The 25,720-nt window shown below is 42.4% G+C and overlaps 1 protein-coding gene across 1 annotated transcript; it reads right to left on the minus strand.

The window, feature by feature from the left end:
- Positions 1–20,547: 20,547 nt before the first annotated feature.
- LOC127696528 (PRAME family member 12-like) lies at positions 20,548–23,457 on the minus strand. Its single transcript, XM_052199335.1, is given in 3 exon segments — positions 20,548–21,115; positions 21,940–22,533; positions 23,148–23,457. Coding segments are annotated over 3 exon segments (1,452 nt in total). The 5' UTR covers positions 23,438–23,457.
- Positions 23,458–25,720: the final 2,263 nt, after the last annotated feature.

The raw sequence follows: 25,720 nt of genomic DNA on the forward strand, positions 1-25,720 counted from the left end.
CAAGGGGAGGAGAGGCCTCTGATCCTGGAAATGCTTGATGCAGCAGTGTAGGGGAATACCGGGACAGGCAAGCGGGAGGGGATTGATTGGGGAACAGGGGGAGGGGAGATGGCTTATGGGACTTTGGGGGGGGGGAGGAAAGGGGAAATCATTTGAAATGTAAATAAATAAAATATCTAATTAAAAATATAAATATTTCATAAAAATTAAAATAATTCTAAAAATAAAAAGAAGAAAACTAATTCCAATTGATGGGAGAAAGAAGTTGGAAAAGAAGTCACAGTATATTTATTCACAGACAGATTGATAGTATAAATAAAAGACCCTCCATATTTTTCCAGAGCACTGCAATAGCTGATAAACACCCTCGTCAAAGTGCCTGGAAAGAAAGTTAACTCAAATAATTCAAAAGCTCCCCTTTACACAAATGATAAATGGGATAAGAAAGAAATTAGGGGACTAGAGAGATGGCTCAGCGTTTAAGAGCACTGACTGCTCTTCCAAAGGTCCTGAGTTCAAATCCCAGCAACCACATGGTGGCTCTCAACCATCAGTAATGAGATCTGACTCCCTCTTCTGGTGTGTCTGAAGTCAGCTACTGTACTTACATATAACAATAAATAAATCTTTAAAAAAACTTAAAAAAAAGAAAGAAATTAGGGAAACAACACCCTACAAAAGAGCAAAAATAATATGAAATTTATTGGTTTAAATATACCGGAACATTATCATTCAAGTATTTTGTATGAAAAGGACTTCAAGTTTCTGAGGAAATAAATAGATGAAACCATTAGAAGATGCAAAGTTACTGGGCAGTGGTGGTGCACACCTTTAATCCCAGCACTTGGGAGACAGAGGCAGGCAGATTTCTGAATTCGAGGCCAGCCTGGTCTACAGAGTGAGTTCCTGGACAGCCAGGACTACACAGAGAAACCCTGTTTCAAAAAACAAACAAACAAAAAACCAAAACCAAAAACAACACACAAACACACACACACACACACACACACACACACGGAAGAAGATGCAAATTTCTCTCATGCTCCTGCATCCAGAGGATTCATTTAGTACAAAATGTCATCTTACCAAAAGCAATCTACTGATTCAAAGCAATTCCCATTAATTAATTAATTCCAACATAATTCTTCCAGACCTTGAAGGAGCTATTCTCCCCGCCATCTGGAAAAAACAAAACAAAACAAAACAAAACAAAGAACAGGATAGCTAAAAAAATCCTCTACGATAAACGAAATTTTAGAAGTATCACCATCCCTGATCTCAAATTGTATTATGTAGCAATAATATAATAGAAACTGCATGGTGTTGGCCAGAAAACAGATAGGTTGATCAATGGAATACCCCTGAAGACCCAGAAATAAACCCGCACAACTATCAATCATTGACACTTTGTTTTTAAAAGAGAAAACAAAAGTGACATTGGAAATAAGAGAGCATCTTCACTGAATGCTGCCTGTCTAACTGGATGTCTCATGTAGAAGAAAGCAAGTTGCTCTATATTTATCACCCTCCAATACTCTCAAGTCCAATTGGTCCAAGACCTCAACATAAAACTGTATACATAACATCTAAAACAAGAGAAAGTGGGAGATTAGCCTGGAACACATTGGCCCAGGAGATAACTCCCTGAAGAGAAATTGTTTATCTTATTGCTCAGGCAATAAGATAAATAATTAACAATGGGAATAGATGAAATTGAAAAGCTTTTATAGGGCAAATGAGTACATCAACAGGCCAAAATGGCAGTCAAAAGATTGGAAGAAGATACTTACCAACCCTATATCAGACAGAGTAATGATATCCAAATACTAAAAATATAACAAAATATTAGATATTACCAAACCAAATACTCCAATTTAAAAATGGGAGACTGAATTACACAGAACATTTCGACAGAGGAATCTCTACATGCTGAGAAGCACCTAAACAAGTGTTCAGCATTCCAAATAATCAGAGAAATGCAAATCACAATGACTCTGAATCACATCTCACACACGTCAGAAAGGCTAAGATCACCTCAAGTGACAGCTCATGATGGGGAGGTTATGGAACATGGGGAACACTTCTCCATTACTGGCGAGAATGCAAACTTGGATAACCACTTGTGAAATCCATCTGGTAATTGCTCAGAAACTTAAGAATCGGTCCACTTTCTAGACCCATCTTTACCACTCCTGGATATATACCCTTGATACCAAAAGGACATTTGCCCAACTATGTTCACAGCAGCTGTCAGATTGAAGACATCAGGCCTTCTAAGACACAGCAGAACTGATGCACATATGAACTCAGAGAGACGGAAGCAGCATGAACAGGGCATGCAGGAGTTTGCCCCACATGACATGACAGTTTTGAGAGAAGAAGTAGGCACAAGTTCCCATTCCCGGAAACTATCTTCAATCCATTAAGTCTTGCAAATGAAACACTACTCCAGTGAAATGGAGTATCCATGTGGAACTAAATCCCACTGTTAAGGGAAGGCTGAATGACCAGCCGTAGGTGCCAACATAACAAACTCAAAGGCATTTTGGCATCTGTGTGTCTAAGAAGCATGTGTCAGGACCTTTTGTTTATTTATGTTGTTTTGCTTTTAGATTACAGGTCCTTTGCTTGTATATTACAGCTGCAAATTTCCAGTTTTTATTGAATTCAGGTGTCTTTGAATGTGCTCTGTGTCTCTAAGGGGTTTTTTGTTGTTTTGTTTATTTGGTCCTGGTCCATCTTGTGTGTTTTTCTTTTCTATTGGTTTTCTTTTGTTTTCTTTTTTGATTATTTGCTGATTTCTTTGTTTTTCAAGACAGGGTCTCTGTAACTCGGGCTGTTCTTAGTCAACTAGGCTGGATGTCTTCCTGCCTCTTCCTTCCAAGTGCTGGGATTACACTTGTGCACCACCACACCTGGTTCTGCCTCAGGATTCTTTTTTTTTTTTAATTTTCTATATTCTTTGTTTACATTCCAAATGATTTCCCCTTTCCCCGTTCCCTCCTCCTCATAAGTCCCATAAGCCCTCTTCCCTCTGCCTATTCCCCAATCACCCCCTCCCACTTCTCTGTCGCGGTACTCCCCTACAAGGCTGGATCAAGCCTTTCCAGGACCAGGGTCTTCTCCTTCCTTCTTCTTGGGAATCATTTGATATGTTAATTGTGTCTTGAGTATTCAGAGCTTCTGGGCTAATATCCACTTATCAGTGACTGCATTCCATGTGTATTCTTTTGTGATTGGGTTACCTTACTTAGGATGATATTTTCCAGTGGCTATTTCTTTTCTTAAGAGAGACACAAGTGTTGTATATTGAGATGGAAGAGAAGGTGGGTATGATCTCAGAGGAGTTGGTGGAGGAGAAGGCAAAATCACAGCACAGTGTATGAAAAAAATATTTTCAGTAAAGGAAAAGCAAATAAAAGGGGCTGGAGATATGACTGAGCAGTTTAGAGCACTGGCTGCTCTATCAGACAACTCAGGTTCATTTCCCCACATTCTCATGCCAGCTCCTGTGTGCTGTATCCCCAGTGCTCTTAACTCCTGAACCATGCCTTCAGTCTGTATGAGGTAAACATGAAGAAGGGTCAGCCTGGCACATTGTCTACAGATGATGCCACCAAGATAGGAGTGAGACAGGCTGAAGGCTCTTACTGCACAAAGAGGCAAAGACAGGGTCTTCTTTATTTTGCATGTAGTCTAGATTATACATGCAAACTATTTCACATAGGCTGCCGTAGAGAAGTTGTACCAGGGAAATGTTAGTGATCCTGGAAAATCAGAGAGAAGCTGATCTGATGCAAGTCACAGCAGGGTCTTTATTCTAGTGGAGCTATCTCGGACTCCACCACCACCAAAACTGTTCTGAGCATTGGTGGTGCACTGGGGGGGCCCAGCTGGCTCGATTAGAATAAAAACTTTGCTGTGAGTTGCATCAGATCAGCTCTGTCTGGTATTGGGGGTTCACTAACTTCCCTCGAACAAGATTTTTGGCTTTGGCTGGGAACTTCCCCAGGAAGCACAGAACAACCTATCTTGGGGGAGGTCTTGAAGCAGGCAAAACTAGTTTAGGTATTTGTGTCTTTATGTTTGAAACAATGTGTTATAGTTCCTTCTTTTTTCCTTTCTGAGTGCTGAATTTGCCTGAGCTCTCTGTGTGAGATCTGAAGAGTGGAATGGAAGCAAGCTTGTGAAGAGGTAAATGTATAACTCTTACAGCCCTATCAAGATGATTTATTTGTATGGAACCTGGTGGCTTCTGTTGCCTTTGTAATTCTCTTAGATTTGAGCCACTTTGAGGAATCTGAGTGTCAGAAGTTTTCCATGTGGACTGAACAGGTGAGTACTCACACATTGGTGTATAGGATTTGTGTGGCGCCTAATTTATCTGAATGTTAAAAACCTTCTGTGAAGTACAGAGTGTAATGAAAACTTGGGTAAAGATAAATGACTTATGTTGCCATGGTGATTTTTCCAGGTCGGAGTAAACATTTGTGCAGTACTGAGGGTTTTCATGTGTGTGTGATCACCATCTCCTGGTTGGTTCGTGTTACTGCGGGCTGTATCCTTTTCTTGCAGGTCTGAGTAGTACCATATTCTTCTTCTGGAGCACCACCTGCTGGTTGTTTCATGATACTACATGCTGTATATATATTTTTTTTTTCCTTCTGGTTTTTGTTTTTGTTGCTGGCTGTCTCTCTGTTCAGATTCTGAATGGCATACATCTGTCTTGTGTGAGCACCACCTTCTGGTTGCTTCTTGTTACTACAGACTTTATTTTTTTCTGGTTTTGGTTGATTTTTGTTTCAGTTTGTGCCCTTTTCTGTTCATTGATTCTAAAACATGTCACATCCTTCTGGGTACAAGGTCTTGAATTTGTTTCCATCGCCACTGGCGGTTAGGACAAACATGTCTGGGAGCCTTGGCTTCTGACTTCCCAGGAGATATCCTTAGCCTCAATTTGGGGGAGCCAAGAGACATACACCAATCTTGTTCCTGTCTTGTGGTTGTGTACTATTTTCTGGTTATTTCTCATTTTTCTCTTTAGAGAGAAAAAGTTGGACTTGGGTTTTGGGTCTCCTAGAGTGGACTTTTTCATGAGTGTCACTTTCCGGTATTTTTTTCTTTCTGCTCCAAAGACAGACAAGGTTTTATTTGTTATTTTGTATGTTGTCTTTGTGTTTCTTGTTACAAAATGAGTTTGATTAGATGACTTTGACAGGTCACTTTGAAGGACATATTAACATGAGACAAGCTTTGCCTAAGACATTCTACAGGTTCACTTCACAACTGAAAAGGCCATTAAGATGTTTCCTGGCCACACAGGGAAATACTCCATACCCCAATATGCTTGCTTTCCCCTGGCTTGCCCAGACTTGGATTTTAACACCATTGAAAGTAAGAAGAGGCTATTAGTCTACCTTCAGGCTCTGCTGGCAGGTCTCAAGATGGCTGCACGATGGCGCACAAATTTGGTCAGAGTGTATCATATTAGGCAGGGAGACAAAGAAAAAAATTTTTAGAGGGGGTCATGGAGGCATTTTGACAATACACACCCATGAACCCTAAAGCACCAGAATTAAAGGCAGTTGTCACTCTAGCTTTATTAATCAGGTAGCACCAGATATTAAGGAAAAGCTCCAGAGGATTGAGAGGTTAGGAGACAAGAGCCTGGGAGACCAAGTGATAGTGGCAGAGAGAGTACTTAGTGGAAGAGAGACTGCAGAGAAGCAGATTAGAGGACAGAAGCAACAGATGCGAGACCTGGCAAATATTGGCAGCTAAGGCCAAACCAGAAGACTGTAAGAGAGTCCCAAAACAGCTTCAGAAAAAGGAGATAAGGGGTCCCTAAAGATCAAAAGTGCCCCCCTTTCAAGCTCAGGGTAATCCTCAAAGTAAAAGGGAAACCCACCAGCTTTTTTGTTGATAATTAATAAAGTCCAATATTCTCTCTTGCTAAAACCTAAAGATAAAGTCTCTTCATCAGTTTAGAAATGATTTCCCAATGGCAACAGAAACAAAACAAAATCGTAAGAACTCTTAGGTACCCTAAGAAATTCAGACTATTTGAGTTTCCACTAAGAAGGCCTTACTCTGTCAAATACAAGTGACCTCCCTAGACCTGGGGGATGCATACTCAGACTTGGGGTCCTGGCATCAGCCAATAGCCAGTGTGTCGGCAATTGGCAGAAATTGGTTCCCACCCTTTTTACACATCAGTGCAGCAACAACCTCCTGGTTAAAGATGATGCTGGAACGACTCATTAGCAGCCTCTCTTCTTGAATGTCCCCAGGATAACTTTCAGCTGACCTGCTGCCTGACCCTGAGCTCAAGTAATGGGCCTCTGTAGGACTGTTCAGATGGATGTAGAAGTAATGTGGTTCACCAATGGCAGCAGCCTCATTCAGGATGGACAGAGGTATGCTGGGCAGCAGATGTCTCAAATTCCAAGATCACATGGGCAGAGCCACTTCTGGCAGAAATGTCAGCACAGAAAGCTGAACTGGCAGCTCTAACCAAGGCCTTAGAGCTGAGAAAAGACAAGAGACACAGATAGGCAGTGTCCCTTTGCTACCACTCATGTCTGTGGGGCTGTTTATAGGGAGAGAGGCCTTCTGATGGCAGAAGGGAGGACGAAACTCCATTCCAGAGGGTAATAAGACAGCCCAGTATGTGGGCCTAGAGTTTGGGCCCCTCATGTCCTTGATTGCACTAGACCCAGAAGACCCCACACTCTGACCAGACAGAAGATGTGCTCTGTACCAAAAATCTGCCCATGTCTCAATTTCGTAAGAGATGATGAAGGATACTAATTTGTAAATAACTAAAATTGTTAAAAAACTGTAAGACTGGTCAGTCTGATAATGTGGTCGCTAATGACCCAGTCCTCAATACTGGAGCACCCAGCCAGGAGTCTGTCAGGAAATGAACTTCACAGAGATAAGAGGAAAATTTGGATATGAATATTACATGGTATTTACCGATACCTTTTTAGGATGGGCTGAAACTTTCCCAACTAAACATGAGACTGGGCAGATGGTAACAAAGAAACTACTAAAATTTTTTTTTAAGATTTTTTAAAAAAAGATTTATTTATTTATTTATTTATTTATGTGTTTATATTTATTTATTTATTTATATTATGTATATGAGTACACCATAGCTGTCTTCAGACATACCAGAATAGGGCATCAGATCTCATTACAGGTGGTTGTGAGCCACCATGTAGTGGATGGGAATTGGACTCAGGACCTCTGGAAGAGCAGTCAGTGCTCTTAACTCATGAGCCATCTCTCCAGCCCAAGGAATTCTTCAAAGGCATGTTTCTTTTAATTTTATACGGTTAGCCAGTGTACCTACTTTTGTGTCCCAGGTAAGTTAGAGATTAACTAGTATTCTAGGAATTGATTGGAAACTTCATTGTGCTTACAGATACCAGAGTTCAGGACAGGTAGAGATAAATAGATAAATATAACCCTAAAAGAGACCTTAACTAAATCTACCTTAGAGACTGACAGTGACTGGGTGAGCCTTCTCCCCTTCATTCTTTATAGAATATAGAATTTCCAATATCAGATGGGAATCACCCCTTTTGAAGATATGTTTGGTTCACCTACTGACAGAAGTTATTACTGAAACAGATGATTGCTAATTATTATACAACCTCGGGGGAATCCAATGGGTGAACAATGTGTTTGTCTTAAACCTTGTGCTTTCCATAAAACAGGCCCACTTCTGGAGCTGCAACAACTTTAGACGAGAGATTGGGCCCTAGTCAAGAGACACAGCCAGGGGTCACTAGAGTGTCACTGAAAGGGTCCCTATGCTACAGAGTTGCAATGTGGATCCACCAAAAATCTGTTTACCATTGAAGAAGACCCTGGCAAGCAGGAGGAGAATTCAGTCCCAAGGATCCCTCCTCTCTCCCACTGCTGAGCCCCTACACACGCTCCAGGGACATCACAAATACACCCTGTTACTGTTTTCATGAAGCTTCAGAAAGTTCCATGATTGGGACTTCTAGTCAAAAGAAAACTGGGGGATTGAGAAGGAAATGTTTTAAGTTTAGACTCCATTTCAGAGAATCTGACATAAGTTAGAACTCAGGTACCTAGCATTAATTTCCAAGTTGTTCCCCCAACAAAACCCGAGCCTAGCTCCAGTCTCTAGACTAATTCCCGAAATGACCAGAGTTTCCAGGTTACACCCTCAACAAGACCAGTGTCTCCAGGTTATTCACCCAACAAATCTGCACCCCCAGTTTACAAGCCCACTCCATGCCTAATAACCACCAATGCAGAGGGGAATAGAAATTAAGTTTATGATATAACTTCCAGCACCAGCTAATTTTGTTAAAGGCCATAGCAGCTTTCCAATTAGATACTTGCACATGTACTCCCTGATTGCTACTTACTAGAAAGTCTTGCCCTGACATAGTTCAAAGGTCCACCCTCAACCAAAACATTCCTGTGTGATGCTGGTGCATGGGGGTGAGGAGATAGCTAGTTGGAATAGAATAAAGACTCTGCTGTGAGTTGCATCAGATTGTTTCCTGTCTGTGTTTTTGTGGTTCACTAACATTTCCATGACACTATAAGAATGGTTACTGGGGTTCATTCCAGGAAAGGTTCTCAATATCCAGACTTGATAAGTGAGATAGTACAGTTCTAGAAGCTCTGAAGTTGGGAGAAGTAGTACTCTGGAACATGAGAGAGCCAGCAACATGGAGAAAGCTAGCAGCTCCTTAAAGTGAGCCACAGTCCTGAGGACAGGTTGTTAGCTGTGCCCTTGACTAGAAGACAACTGATCCATGTTCTACAGTGTCAAGGGGACCCAGCATGGTTGATGCTGAGCAAGGGAGAGTGTCTTCCATTTCTGGTGAGTGCAAACTCATACACCAAATTTGCCAGGAGCCAAACGTACCTTACTTTATGTTCAGAGTTCATTTTAAAGATAGGCTTAGGTTTTGACTTCTCCTCAGCTACAGACCTTGGAGAGATTGGGTGTTCAATAGTCACTGTGCCCTCCCAGAAGAAGAAAACATCTTGCAGCTGCCAGAGATTCACCTTGGCTGAATGCCTGGGCTACATGAAGAATTCCACTTGCCTCACTTCTTCCCCTGCCTGTATAAGTTCCCTGAGAAAATACAGTTTTGGAGGCCTTGAAGAGTTAAGTAGTCTTGGCCTCGTTCTTCGTGTTTCCTATCTCTGTTTCTCTGCCCTTCTCTTCTAGGGTCCCCTGTCAAAAACCCCTGCAGGCCAGGGCACAAATTTGGAAATCAATCTGGGTATTTCTCACAAATAATTCTACTTAAAGATTCAGTTCTACTATACCTGGGCATGTACTCAAAAAATGCTACCCCATAGTACAAGGACACTTGCTCAACTATGTTCATAGCACTTTTATTCATAATAACCAGAAGTTGGAAGCAACCTACATTTCCCTCAAAGTATGCCATGGAATACTAATCATCTATTAAAAATAAGGAATATTATGTAATTTTCAGAAAAATGGATAGAACTGGAAAATATCCATTCTGAGTGAGGTAATCCTGACCCAGAAGATATTGCATGGTATGCACTTACTTATAAGTTGATATTACCCATAGAGCACAGGATAACCAAACACCCATAGAATCTAAGTAACAATAGGGCCCTAGGTAATATGATTGAATCTCACTCAGAAGAGGAATTAAAATGTATATCAGTAGTGGATGATTAGCGGGAGCTGTAAGGGAGAGGGTATGGGGACAGGAACAGTTTTGGGGATCAGGTGTGGTAGGAGTGGTGGTTGGGGTGAGAGTTCTGGGAGAGAGAAAAGCAATCCATGTGGGGGCATCTCAGAGACAAGCCAGAGACCTGGGATGGGGCAGGCTCCTGGGAGGATATGGGAGTGACCCTGGCTTAGACCCAAGCTTCTGGGGATAAGGAGACTGAAGTAGCCACCTCTTGTACTCAGGCAGGATTTCCAGTGGAGGGAGCAGGAACACCAACTGTACTGGCTGGTTTTGTGGGTCAACTTGACACAATCTAGAGTTATCACAGAGAAAGGAGCCTCCCTTGTGGAAATGCCTCCATAAGATCCAACTGTAAACATTTTCTCAATTAGTGATCAAGGGCCAGAGGGCCCATTGTGGGTGGTGCAATCCCTGGGCTGGGAGTCCTAGGTTCTATAAAAAAGCAAGCTGAGCAAGTCAGGGGAAGAAAGCCTGTAACATCACTCCATGTCCCCTGAATCTGCTCCTGCTTCCTGACCTGCTTGAGTTCCAGTCCTCACTTCTTTTGGGAATGAACAACAATGGGGAAGTGTTAGCTGAATAAACCCTTTCCTCCCCAATTTGCTTTTTGGTCATGATATTTTGTGCAGGAATGACAAATCTAAGACACTAACTCACCCACAAAACTTTCTATCAAAATTTGCCACGCCTACAAGATATTCTGGGATAAAGATGGAGTAAAGATTGAAGCCAACCAATGAGTAGAGAAACTTGAGACCTATCCCACGGAAGACAGCCAAGTCTGACATTATTGATGGTACTTGATTATGCTTAAGGATAGAAGCCTAGCATAACTGTCATGTGAGAGGCCTCATCAAGCACCTGATGGCCACAGATGGATACCCAGAGTCAAAAAGTAGGCAGAATCCAGGGAGTCTTGTGGAAAAGACAGAGGAAGGATTGAGGGAACCAGATGGTGTCAAGTGTACCAGAAGGAGACCAACAGAGCCAAGTCATCTGGACCCATTGGGGATCCAAAGAGACTGAACCACCAACCAAAGAGCATGCATAGTCCAGACCTAGGCCTCCTACAGATATGGAGCAGATGTGAAGCTTGGTCTTAATGTGGGTTTCCGAAAACTCAGAATGGGGGATTATCTCTTATTGAACGTTGTTCCCTCCTTTTACTCTAGCTGGGCTGCCTTGTCAGGCTTCAGAGGGAAAGGATGCATTCAATCCTGATGCAACTTGGTGTGCCAGGGTGGTGTGGTAAATGGTGGGGTGGGGAGTAGAGAACTCTCTTCTCTGGGGAGAATGGAGACAGAAAATGAGGGCAAGGGGTGGGAGGGTAGGACTGGGAGGAAAGGAAAGGTAGGATGTGATCAGATGGCAAAGTGAATAAATAAATTAGTTGATGAAAACCAAAAGAAATGATAAATAGGGAGCAAGATATGTTTAACATTATTTAAACTTTGTCCACTGCAAACTGAATAGACAAGTGTTCTCCCTGAAATATTTTAGCAACATATGGTTTCATGGGCTACTCATAATTACATTAAAAAACCTTGATCTTAGAGCACAAGCTATTGGTGTTCTGTTCAGGAACTTTCCCCCTGTACTCTGGAATAGTCAAGACACAATTAACATATCATATGATTACCAAGAAGAAGGAAGGAGAGGGTCCTGGTCCTGGAAAGGTTTGATGCAGCAATGTAGGGGATTGCCAGGACAGAGAAGTGGGAGGGGGTTGATTGGGGAATGGGTGGAGGGAAGAGAGCTTATGGAACTTATGGGGAAGGGGGGAACTGGGAAAAGAGAAATCATTTGGAATGTAAACAAAGAATGTAGAAAAAACCCATGAAATAAGTACTTTTTTTTTTTTTGCTATAAGGTAAAGGTCTGAGGATTGTTCTGAAGCTTGGTGGAGTACATCTAGACCTTTCTTCTAATGATTCAAGACATTGGTATTGCTTTGGCGGATCAACATAGTGACTGTGTAAGAAATAAAGAATCAAACCATCAACACACACATGTACACAAAACATTTCAAATGTAATGAGTTAAAGATAATGCCAAACTGCTAAGTTTTTATGCAAAAGAGACACCTGATTCCTTGTGATTCTGTATCCATGAGTACTTTTTGCATCTTTAAACATGGGCCTGGAGAGATGATTCCTCAGTAATTAAGAGTCCTGGCTGCTCTTTCAGACAACCTGAGTTCAATTCTAGACAACCACCTGGTAGCTCACAACCATCTATAGAGGGTTCTGGTGTTGTTTTCTGTCATGCAAGCTTACATGCTAATAGAATACAAATATACGTAAAATGCATACATAAATAAGTGTTATACATTGACAAACTCCTAATTTCCTCTCACTCACCCATGGTGCAGGAGTTCAAACCCTGGAGCCCAGAGCACCCTACACTATTGCTCACCAACTGAGCTCAGTGGACTCACCTGAAACTCCACATGCTCTCTTCACAAAGCCTTACAACTGCTACTGATCAACATTCCCATGTGAATTAATTGGGCCAATTTTATTTCTTTGTAAAATTGAGTTCTTTATTTAAAGACTTCCTCAGCTAGGTGTATAGCTACATGTGTATTATGTGGATTTTTGCATGTGAAAGGCAGGATCCAGAGGCTGGAAAAAAGGGTCCTATCACCTGATGCCTGAGTTCCATTTGAAAGCCACCTGCGTATTAGCTCTGAAACCAAACTTTGCTCTCTGCAAAAACAGCATGTGCTTTTAACCTATGAGCAATCTCAATCTACAGGTTGTTTTAAGAATATGAGAGCATGTTAATTGTGGAAAAAATTCAGGTGAGTTCACTGGTCCTAAGGAACATGGCCTGGGAACTGGACATTTAGACAGGGAGACAGGTTATGGGGAAGACAGAAAGAAGGAGCCTGAAAGAGGTTTGTTTGTTTATTGTCTTCCTCTGTACCTTTGGCCAGCCTACATGTTCATATGTGTCCCACCATAACTGATAACTTTATCCACCATCCAAGATTGTGAATTGTGACATGCCTGGAACCAATATGTACATTTTGACTTCTCTCCAGAGGGCATTTGTTGCAAAGTCCTTAAATTTAGATACTTTATTCAATTCAGACAATAAAATGATATGTAAACAAAGAAGTCATGTTGTAAGTATTTAATAAATGCAATGTATCAGTAAATCATTTTATTGATAGGTTACTATACAGAAAGGGGTATAATGACTAGGCAGAATCAGATGTTTTTCTTTTTCTTTTTTTACAACTGAAAATGTAAAATACAATTCTATGTAATGTACAGCATTTATGTAACAGAGGTACCTGCATATTATTGGCCACCTTTATATCCTCTATGGGTACTTTGTAGTGATTGGGAGTCCATGGCAATAAGGCTCTGTAGACATGTGGCATAAAGGCTGGATAATGAGGTTCCTGCTAGTAATCTCATTGAGGCATGACAAAAAGATCAAGAGTTCAAAGCCAGACTGGAAAGCCAGTTTACTTCGCCCTGTGCTGTCCTCTTCCCTTTAGGCATCTCGGATGGGGCCAAGGTGACTTGTAGTCTGTACGTACTGGATGTTGATCGTCAGCTATCCATTTAATCCTTGGTCATAAGAGGTATGTCTATGTTGCTCACAGTAGTGTAAACAATTTGTGCCCTTAACTGATCAGCCACACAAGAGGGTTGTCCATCTAGCCCAGGAACAGGACAAGGGAAAGAAGTGTTAAGAAGACTTTCATTTTTTGAGATTGGCGGCGGCGGCGGCGGCAGCAGCAGCAGCGGCAGCAGTGGCTGCTCCAGCTGAAGGGCCATCAGCAGTGGAACCAAGGCATCACAGGGACCAGTTAGGCCCTGCGCCCACGACCACTGACCTTTGCTGACCAGTCAGGCAGCAAGCAGCTGCAGTTGTGCGGCGCCTTTCCTGCACGGAGGCCACTTCAGAACTCGGCCTCCCACCAGTCAGGAGAGGAGCATCCATCTTGGTTCCGTATTCCAGGAATCGGACAGACTGAGGTACACAAACATAATCCGAGGCCAACACCGTGGTGGTCTGAGCCCGACGGGCGTTGGCCTGCACCCAGGCCCTGGGCGGGTCGGGGGGCCATCGGGGTGCCAACCCAACCAGGAGGATTTTTGCCCAGGCCTGCGAGCGCGCCGCCGCCATTTTGCCTGCAGGACGACAGAGAGCTCAGGCGGGCAGACCTGTAACAGGCATAGCCTAAGGCTAACAAAGCGGGGGTCCAGGCCCCAAAAGGCACAGGACTGACCCCAAGAACTGGGCGGCTTGGTGGGCCATCTGTGAGTCAACCCGCCCAGGTGATTGTTAGCAAAGCAGACTCTCCCGGCGCTTTCAGGGAGCTCGGGCGCGCACGCCCGCCATCCTAGTCACCTGGCAAACCCAATTAACAGTCATAGCCCTAGGGGAACTTTGCTCGGACCTTGGCCTCCCAGGCTTTTGCCTGGACTCAGGGACTGGGCGGCCAGGCTAACCTTGTGTGCGACAGCCCGGTTGGCAGATCGGCTGCCCAGCGGAGTGAGCGGAACACAGGGGAGGTCACAGTAGCATACACCGTCGGCACTCCCTGGGAGTGCACACGGGCTCCATCTGCTCCACAGACACAATCTGGGGCAAGGCCTCAGGCAGAAGTCCTTAGCTCTACTCTCTCCGCTTCCAGATCCAGATCAGTCTGGGCGGCAGCATTACATCTCCAAGTCCTGCAAGTGGCTAGCTGGGCTTCCGGGCGGCCAGTTGGGAGAAGTCAGTGTGCTCCAGTGAATCCAGCGGGCCCCAGCGGGAGCCTTCGGGTGCCTGCTTTGGGATCGGAACAGCCTGGGCAGCAGCACACTGTCTACAAGCAGTGCAGGAGGTAAGCTGTGCACCAGAGGCCAACTGGGAAGGGGCAGCTTGCACTGGTGAGTCCAGCACTGACAAGATAAACTAACACCAGTGAGATCTAGATGGCAAAAGGCAAACGCAGGAACGTCACTAACAGAAATCAAGGCAATATGGCAACATCTGAACCCAACTCTCCTCTACCAACATGTCCTGGATACCCCATCACACCAGTAAAACAAGATTTGGATTTAAAATCACTGGTCATGATGCTGGTACAGGAACACATGAAGGTCATACATAAAGAAATTCAGGAGACAATGGATCAAAAGTTAGAAGCCCTTGCAAGGGAAACACAAAAATCATTGAAAGAAATCCAGGAGAATACAAGAGCCAACAAGGAGGAAATGCAAAAAACACTTAAAGAAATACAGGAGAACTTTGCTCAACAGGCTGAGGTCATGAAAGACGAAACACAAAAATCTCTTAAAGAAATACAGGAGAACTTTGGTCAACAGGCTGAGCTCATGAAAGAGGAAACACAAAAATCTCTTAAAGAATTACAGGAAAACACAAACATGCAAGTGAAGGAGCTAAGCAAAACCATCCAGGATCTAAAATCAGAAGTAGAAACAACTAAGAAAACTCAAAGGGAGACAACTTTGGAGATAGAAAGCCTTGGGAAGAAATCAGGGGACAGAGATACAAATATCAACAACAGAATACAAGAGATAGAAGAAAGAATCTCAGATGCTGAAGATTCCATAGAAACCATGGACTCAACAGTTAAAGAAAATGCAAAATGCAAAAAGCTTGTAACCCAAAATATCCAGGAAATCCAGGACACAATGAGAAGACCAAACCTAAGGATTATAGGCATAGAGGAGAGTGAAGATTTACAACTTAAAGGGCCAGCAAATATCTTCAATAAAATTATGGAAGAAAACTTCCCTAACCTAAAGAGAGAGATGCCCATGAATATACAAGAAGCCTACAGAACTCCAAACAGACTGGACCAGAACAGAAATACTTCCCGTCACATAATAATCAAAACACCAAATGTTCTAAACAAAGAAAGAATACTAAAGGCAGTAAGAGAAAAAGGCCAAGTAACATATAAAGGAAGACCTATCAGAATCACAGCAGACTTTTCTCCTGAGACTATGAAGGCTAGAAGGTCCTGGGCAGATCTCATGCAGACTCTAAGAGAACACAAATGCCAACCAAAACTACTATATCCAGCAAAACTCTCAATCACCATAGATGGAGAAACTAAGATATTTCATGACAAAACCAAGTTTACCCAATATCTATCCACAAACCCGGCCCTAAAAAGGATAATAGGAGGACAACACCAATACAAGGAGGGAAACTTCACCCTGGAAAAAGCAAGATAGTAACCTTTCATCAAACCCAAAAGAAGTTAAGCATTCAAATTTAAAAAATAACGTCAAAAATGATAGGAAGTAACAATCACTATTCCTTAATATCTCTTAACATCAATGGACTTAATGCCCCAATAAAAAGACACAGACTAACTGAATGGATACATAAACAGGACCCTACATTTTGCTGCTTACAGGAAACACACCTCAGGGTCAAAGACAAACACTACCTTAGAGTAAAAGGCTGGAAGACAATTTTACAAGCAAATGGTCTGAGGAAACAAGCTGGAGTAGCCATTTTAATATCAGATAAAATTGACTTTCAACCCAAAGTCATCAAAAGTGACCCTGAGGGACACTTCTTGCTGGTCAAAGGAAAAATACAAAAAGAAGAACTGTCAATCCTGAACATCTATGCCCCAAATGCAAGGGCACCCTCTTTTGTAAAAGAAACTTTATTAAAACTAAAAGCACACATTGCACCTAACACAATAATTGTGGGTGACTTCAACACTGCACTTTCCTCAATGGACCGATCAGGAAAACAGAAACTAAACAGGGACACAATGAAACTAATTGAAGCTTTGGACCAATTAGATTTAACAGATATATATAGAACATTCTATCCTAAAACAAAAGAATATACCTTTTTCTCAGCACCTCATGGTACCTTCTCCAAAATCGACCATATAATTGGTCACAAGACAGACCTCAACAAATATAAGAAGATCGAACTAATCCCATGCCTCCTATCTGATCACTATGGAGTAAAAGTGGTCTTCAATAGCAACAGAAACAACAGAAAGCCCACATACACGTGGAAACTGAACAATACTCTACTCAATGATACCTTGGTCAAGGAAGAAATAAAGAAAGAAATTAAAGACTTTTTAGAACACAATGAAAATGAAAACACAACATACCCAAATCTATGGGACACAATGAAAGCAGTGCTAAGAGGAAAACTCATAGCCCTGAGTGCCTCCAAAAAGAAAATGGAGAGAGCATACATTACCAGCTTAATGACACACCTGAAAGCCCTGGAACAAAAAGAAGCTATTTCGCCCAGGAGGAGTAGAAGGCAGGAAATCATCAAACTCAGGGCCGAAATCAATCAAGTAGAAACAAAGAGAACCATACAAAAAATCAACAATACCAGGAGCTGGTTCTTTGAGAAAATCAACAAGATAGATAAACCCTTAGCCAGACTGACCAAAGGGCACAGAGAAAGTATCCAAATTAACAAACTTAGAAATGAAAAGGGATATATAACAATGGAAACTGAGGAAATCCAAAAAATCATCAGATCCTACTACAAGAGCCTATACTCAACACAACTGGAGAATCTGGAGGAAATGGACAATTTCCTTGACAGATACCAAATACCAAAATTAAATCAGGACCAACTAGACCATCTAAACTTTCCCATAATGCCTAAAGAAATTGAAGGAGTCATAGAAAGTCTTCCAACCAAAAAAAGCACAGGACCAGATGGCTTCAGTGCAGAATTCTACCAGACCTTCAAAGAAGAGTTAACACCAATACTCTTCAAACTATTCCACAAAATAGAAACAGAAGGAACACTACCCAATTCCTTCTACGAAGCCACAATTACGCTGATACCAAAGCCACACAAAGATCCAACAAAGAAAGAGAACTTCAGACCAATTTCCCTTATGAACATCGATGCAAAAATACCCAATAAAATTCTTGCCAACCGAATCCAAGAACACATCAAAACGATCATCCACCATGATCAAGTAGGCTTTATCCCGGGAATGCAGGGTTGGTTCAATATACGGAAATCCATCAATACAATCCACTACATAAACAAACTCAAAGAACAAAACCACATGGTCATTTCATTGGATGCTGAAAAAGCATTTGACAAAATTCAGCATCCCTTCATGCTTAAAGTCTTGGAGAGAACAGGAATTCAAGGCCCATACCTAAACATAGTAAAAGCAATATACAGCAAACCGGTAGCCAGCATCAAACTAAATGGAGAGAAACTTGAAGCAATCCCACTGAAATCAGGGACCAGACAAGGCTGCCCCCTTTCTCCTTATCTTTTCAATATTGTACTTGAGGTACTAGCTCGGGCAATTCGACAACATAAGGAGGTCAAAGGGATACAAATTGGAAAGGAAGAAGTCAAACTATCATTATTTGCAGACGACATGATCGTCTACCTAAGTGACCCAAAGAACTCCACTAGAGAGCTCCTACAGCTGATAAACAACTTCAGCAAAGTGGCAGGTTATAAAGTCAACTCAAGCAAATCAGTGGCCTTCCTATACTCAAAGGATAAGCAGGCTGAGAAAGAAATTAGGGAAATGACCCCCTTCACAATAGCCACAAACAGTATAAAGTATCTTGGGGTGACTCTTACCAAACATGTGAAAGATCTGTATGACAAGAACTTCAAGACTCTGAAGAAGGAAATGGAAGAAGACCTCAAAAAATGGGAAAACCTCCCATGCTCATGGATCGGCAGAATCAATATAGTTAAAATGGCCATTTTGCCTAAAGCACTATACAGATTCAATGCAATACCCATCAAAATCCCAACTCAATTCCTCACAGAGTTAGAAAGAGCAATTATCAAATTCATCTGGAACAACAAAAAACCCAGGATAGCTAAAACTATTCTCAGCAACAAAAGGAAATCTGGGGGAATCAGTATCCCTGACCTCAAGCAATACTACAGAGCAATAGTGTTAAAAACTGCATGGTATTGGTACAGTGACAGGCAGGAGGATCAATGGAACAGGATTGAAGATCCAGAAATGAACCCACACACCTATGGCCACTTGATCCTCGACAAAGAGGCTGAAAACATCCAATGGAAAAAAGATAGCCTTTTCAACAAATGGTGCTGGTTCAACTGGAGGTCAGCATGCAGAAGAATGCGAATTGATCCATCCTTGTCTCCTTGTACTAAGCTCAAATCCAAATGGATCAAGGACCTCCACATAAAGCCAGACACTCTGAAGCTAATAGAAAAAAAAACTGGGGAAGACCCTTGAGGACATCGGTACAGGGAGAAAATTTCTGAACAGAACACCAATAGCGTATGCTCTAAGAGCAAGAATTGACAAGTGGGACCTCATAAAATTACAAAGTTTCTGTAAGGCAAAGGACACCATCAAGAGGACAAATCGGCAACCAACAAATTGGGAAAAGATCTTCACCAATCCTACATCAGATAGAGGGCTAATATCCAATATATATAAAGAACTCAAGAAGTTAGACTCCAGAAAACCAAACAACCCTATTAAAAAATGGGGTACAGAGTTAAACAAAGAATTCTCACCTGAAGAACTTCGGGTGGCAGAGAAGCATCTTAAAAAATGCTCAACTTCATTAGTCATTAGGGAAATGCAAATCAAAACAACCCTAAGATTTCATCTTACACCAGTCAGAATGGCTAAGATTAAAAATTCAGGAGACAGCAGGTGTTGGAGAGGGTGTGGAGAAAGAGGAACACTCCTCCACTGCTGGTGGGGTTGCAAATTGGTACAACCACTCTGGAAATCAGTCTGGCGGTTCCTCCGAAAACTTGGCACCTTACTTCCAGAAGATCCTGCTATACCACTCCTGGGCATATACCCAGAAGACTCCCCACCATGTAATAAGGATACATGTTCTACTATGTTCATAGCAGCCCTATTTGTAATTGCCAGATGCTGGAAAGAACCCAGGTATCCCTCAACAGAAGAGTGGATGCAAAAAATGTGGTATATCTACACAATGGAGTACTATTCAGCCATTAGAAACAATGAATTCATGAAATTCTTAGGCAAATGGATGGAGCTAGAGAATATCATACTAAGTGAGGTAACCCAGACTCAAAAGGTGAATCATGGTATGCACTCACTAATAAGTGGATATTAACCTAGAAAACTGGAATACCCAAAACACAATCCACACATCAAATGAGGTACAAGAAGAAAGGAGGAGTGGCCCCTGGTTCTGGAAAGACTCAGTGAAACAGTATTCAGCAAAACCAGAACGGGGAAGTGGGAAGGGGTGGGTGGGAGGACAGGGGAAGAGAAGGGGGCTTGCGGGACTTTCGGGGAGTGGGGGGGCTAGAAAAGGGGAAATCATTTGAAATGTAAATAAATTATATCGAATAATAAAAAAAAAAAGAAAATAGGAAATAGGAAAAGACCAAAATATTAAAAAAAAAAAAAAGAAGACTTTCATTTTATACATGCCAATTTCACCCAGATCTTTGCTTCACTCAACAGTGTCTTTCCATTCCTGGACCCATTAAACTTTCCTGATACTGAACCATGTAGTGATGTTTGTAAGAGCCCAAGACCCTAGAGAAAGAAAACATCCAGGTTTATAAGTATACAACAAAGCATCTAGTAGGTCTATCTGGGCAGAAGCCACATATCAACGCCAAATTGTGTTTTGACTCCATTAGGCCCCTGTTCCCACAGTCCATCCAACATTTCCCCATGTCAGGTTAAGACTCCAAGGTACCAGTCACTGTACATCCTTTTATTTCTAACCATCGGAGCAGTGTCAGAAGCCACAGGCTTCTCAGATGATAGATGTGTCCCAAGTCTGTTTATTCAAATCCAGAAGTCATATTTCCCAATTTACTGCCAGCAATGGCAAAGTCTGGACACCTTGTCATAGACACAGCACTCAGCACATAATCTGCAGATATCTGTAGCAAAGGAGATGTCCTTGGGCTGCCTTATTGTCCTGAGTGTATCCATGAGCTCCCGACAATGTAGGGCAAATCTTTCTGCAGAGACATGAGCCAACTCATCATAGCACTCCAGAGGGGCAGGGTATTGTTCTACATTCATCTTGCTCCAATTGACTGTGTGCTGCAAAAAGTCCTTAAGGATGGGCATGGAGAAATCATTGTTGTAGAAGTTGATCTTGGTGAGCTGAGAGCATTGTGTGAGGGCATGTAGGAGGGCACTGAGCTGGGAGTCCTTCATCCTACACTCCTGAAAATACAGAATCTCAAGAGTGTCTGCCACTTTCATGAGGAGACCACTAAGAGGCAAAAGGTCCAAGTCTAGTAAGACTACACTTCTCATCTTCATATGTTTTAGCTGAAATAGGCTCTGACTGCAGGAGAAGGAATCCAAGTCTCTCTGTGAAATTTGGTAGTGAGTTATGGAAAGGCTCTCCAAGGGCATTATCAGGCACCTTAGGATAGAGAAAACCAGAGGGTTAGTTCTGGCAAATGGTCTTGTAGAGGTTCGGCTGGGGTGTACACAGTGATAGAAGGAACCAGTTGCCCCAGATCAGTTTGATTAAATGACCAAGTTCATCTATGATGCTTCCTGTTGGAAACTGCTCAGTCATGCCAATTCTACAGTTCATCTACTGACCTCACTCTTAAGCTGAACAGCAAGCAGTTCAGACCATAAGCCCAGAAAACACACAGAAGAACTTTCATCCCAAGAAAGTGCTGACAGTATCTCCATATTTGCTGTGGGCTCACTGAATCTGCATTGTATCATCCCCCCTGCAGTCATGTTTGCTCTCTATTATAGCCTGAACCATACCCCATGTCCCTTGCACTCAGCACTACTTGGACTCAAAACATTTCATCCATGGGAACTGGAGAAAGATAGAAGACTTCTCACAAATCTGAACATAAAACCTATATTCACATTGTGTGCTAATAAATACCCTGACTCCTCAATACACACTCCCCCTCCTCTTCCCTTTCCATTTGATTGGGTGGACAGGATTCTAGGAAGAATTGCAACCTATTCTTACTAGATTTGACCTACTCTTTACACTAAATCACTTTTCTACATCATGAATGCTCATTTGAGACACTGATTTAATTTGTAAAATTTTCCTTTTATTACTCAATATACATGGTAACAAGATATAACTTCCAGAGTCTTATGAGTCTCTACATGTTTGTTCCTAATGACTGGCTGGCATCATGTACCACTAATCCTTAAGATAAGAAAGATTTGCTTTGGTAGCTGACCCAGCTCTCCATTATTGCTTACCCTAGGACCTGAATCATCTGGTCTCTGAGAATATGTACTCGATTCATGAAGAGATGCTGAAGACAGTTGAATTGGGAGAACTGAGAAATAAACTTGTTGATACACTTGACTTCTTGAGCTCTTGTTCTATTGAAAGTATGTATGGAATGTGATCTTGTGAGGGGTGCCAGGAAGACTGCGAAGATTTCTCATCGCTCAAAGTAGGGAGCAAAATGTGTCAGTTGTAACAGAGTCCACTTGATATTCAGTTCTAATTCTGTGATGCTCTCAGGATCAAAAACATTCAAGATATCTCTGATAAATTTGACTGACAGACCCCAGATCTTCATCTTTGTACAGCAGAAATGTAGGGAGCCCTTTCTCTGCTGGGCCCACTTCAAGAAGTTTGCTTGTATTTCATTGAGGCAGGACCTGATGCACAGGTCAACTATGACCTTCAGACGCTGCCTCAGTGCATATCTGGGTTGGACTGGGTTCACTTCTTGCTTTTTGTCCAAGATCTCTGCTGAACAGCTGCTGTCCTCTGCACCAGCCCATATGTTCCAGAAGGCATGGTGCACATTTCTCAGGTAGAGAACCTGCAGGTTTGTCCTTCTGCAGATGAATTATATGCATGCCAGCAGACCCTGAATTAGTTTATACTCCATATATCTAAACTCAGCTCTCCCTCCTGCTAAGATGTATGTTTTAAAGCAGTTGGTATACAAGGTGGACTCAGGCATCCTACAGCAACTTTCCCAGGATTATGTATACTCAATTACGTTTTTTTCACTAAGATACATTTTATTGCTGGGCGGTGGTGGTGCACATCTTTAATCCCAGCACTTGGGAGGCAGAGGCAGGCAGATTTATGAGTTTGAGGCCAGCCTGGTCTACAAAGTGAATTCAGGGACAGCCAGGGCTACACAGAGATACCCTGTTTTGAAAAAACAAAAAAAAAAGAGATACATTTTATTTCTCCTTAGATACAGTATTAGTGGTTATGAGCTCATTCTACTTAAAGGTTATAGCCACTGTAATCCATATTTAACTCTAATCCATATCCAACTGTCCTCAGTGCAAGTCAACAATAGATTTCACAAGCCACATATCCCTGTATGATGATGCCATCAGAAGCATATGATCCACTTATAACCAAGTTAATCTCCCTGACAATATCCCCTGTATACTCCAAGTGCTCCATTCTACAGTACTTGGTTACTCCTTACCTGGGGTGGACCTCTCTTTTCAGTTGCATGTCTACTCCATCTAGAACAGCCTGAAATGTTTCTAGGTTAGGGATCTTCATCAATGCCCCCACACAAAGACAGGGAAAAGGCCAGGCTGCCACCATTGCCGCCATGAGCTTGATGTGTCTGCCAGAGAAGGCCTCCTTGAACAGTTCTGGGAAGAGCCCAGGGGGCAGCTCCTGTAGAGAGGACATGGCCAAAGCCTCATCTTTCATCAAACTCTGAATTGCCAGCTTCTGTAGTGTGGGTGGGGTCTGAACACTCATCATTTAAGTTTTCCGGTCAGAAGGATCCTGGGGAAGGAGTCAGAAAAGAATACACTTTCAAGACAAAGTTTATAAAATTTCTTCACCATCACATCAACCTCTAAGCTTCTGAGGTACTGCTCTGGCAATGCAGAGACATCAATTTATCTCTTCATCCTAAAATGGTGGTGTAAAGACAGGCTTCAACACTGACATCATGGGTGCCTCTCTATTACTCAAATGGGTACATAATTTTCAGGTCAAAATATTTTAGTGTGTGAACCTTTCTTAGAAAAAAATAGAATGAATGAAAGATGGAAAAATGAAATTGGACATTGTGCTCTGGAAATCAGTATGGTGGTTCCTCAGACAATTTCACATAGAACTACCTGAGAGAAAAATGGGGGAGGAGTTAATGGGGACGAAAGGTGTAAGAGAAAGAGCTCCAGTTAGTTTTATCAGTCCTTCTGTTCTTAAATTCCAAGAACTATATTTATTCCATGTGCTTATTGTCACACAGCTAGAGAGCCATCCAATGTCACAATCCCGTCATTAGACTGAGGAAGGCACATCCCTGGTTTGAGTTGGGTCTTGGTTTGAGTTCCCTAGAAACAGAGTGAAGATGAAGATTCCTATGTGCTTAATGATATAAATCCTCTTAGAAAGGAAATAAAAAACAAGTAAGAGTGAGTGTGGAAGATAGGCAAGATGTCACCTAGGACAGGTTCTTATTGCTCTGGTGCTGCAGAAGTTGTGAGACAAAACTTGTACTATTAAAGTAGTTGCATTGCTCAATGGAAGTGGACTGGTCTTCTGTACTCATAGACCATCACTAGTCAACGTCTAGTCTCATTGGAAAGTGAAGGGAATAGGCAAGTAATATAAGGACCCCTAGATTTCTACTTGTCCAGAATCAATTGTCCAGAGAAAGGGGCAGCTGTAAACTGAAGTGAGAACTTAAGGGTTCTTTGGAAAGTCACTTGTGTTGGGTAATGTTTTCCTGGGCAGACTTGTGAAGCTGTGCTTGTTGAAGCAGGCACCGGTGAAAGGATGTTCTGCTAAAGCAAGCACATGAAAAGACATGTGACAAAAGATTCTTCGTTAACAACACACATGCATTGGTCCACCTTACATTTTGTAGTTGAGTTGCACTTGTCGGGACTCCATAGAGTGAAATGCACCAGAAAACTTCTGGTGGTGAGCCATGGTTTCTTGCCACTCTCAAGGACTTGAGCTGATTGGCAGAGTGATGTCAGCTAAAGAACATGTATGTGGTGAGGTAAGACATGTAGTGAGGCAAGACCCCTGAAAGACACATGATGTTTGAAGGGAGTATAAATAAGACTGAACAGATAAGGACAGATGCTGGGCTAGGCTTGCTTATAGAGCTGATTGTGCAATGCTTGTTGGTCTTGTGTCTTTGCTGTGAGGCTCCATCTAGCAGCTTACTGAAACAGATGCAGAGACCCACAGTCGAACATTGGATGGAGCTCAGACACTTTTATAGAGGAGCTTGGGGATTGATCAAGGGCCCCAGAGGGGGATAGAAACTCCTCAGGAAGACCAACAGAGTCAACTAACTTTGACCTTTTGGGGTTCTCAGAGACTGAATCACCAACCAAAGAGCATACACAGCTGGAACTAGGTCCCTTGTACATATGTAGCAGATGTGTAGCTTGGCCTTCATGTGGGTTCCCCCAAAACTGGAATGGGGGCTGTACCTAAAGCTGTTGTATGTCTGTGGTCCCAGTTCCCCTAACTGGGCTGCTTTGTTTGGCTTCAATGAGAGAGGATGCACCTAGTCCTGCAGAGACTTGATGTGTCAAGGTCAGGGAATACCTGGGGGTGTGGATCCATCCTCTCAGAGGAGAAGGGGATGAGAGATGGGGGCCTCCACTCTCAAAGAGGAGAAGATGAGGTATGGGGGAAGCGACTGTGTGAAATGGGGATCAGGAGGAGGTAGAGACAGTGATCAGGACATAATGTGAATAAATAAATGGGAAAAAACCTTGGCCTTTCTTTCTGAACTCATCTGTTCCTATCTGGATGAACAGTGGGGCTTGTGAGTCCCAGTTTGTTCCTGTCTTTTTCAGGGAGAGGCTGTATTCTGAGATATGTGTGCTTCCCCATGTCCACATGCTGTCAATTTCCCAGAGACAACTGGTGATTTTGTGTTCTGTGGTCGCCATTGTGACTGTATTGCTAAGTATCTGAATCTATACTTGCTTTGAGAATTCCATTGCCTGCAATTTATGATATGTTCCAGTGCCAGCTGTAAGTATATGCAACCTACTGACATTTGTTCTG

Source organism: Apodemus sylvaticus, chromosome 11 (genome assembly GCF_947179515.1).
Source record: "Apodemus sylvaticus chromosome 11, mApoSyl1.1, whole genome shotgun sequence".
NCBI classification, from domain to species: Eukaryota; Metazoa; Chordata; class Mammalia; order Rodentia; family Muridae; genus Apodemus; species Apodemus sylvaticus.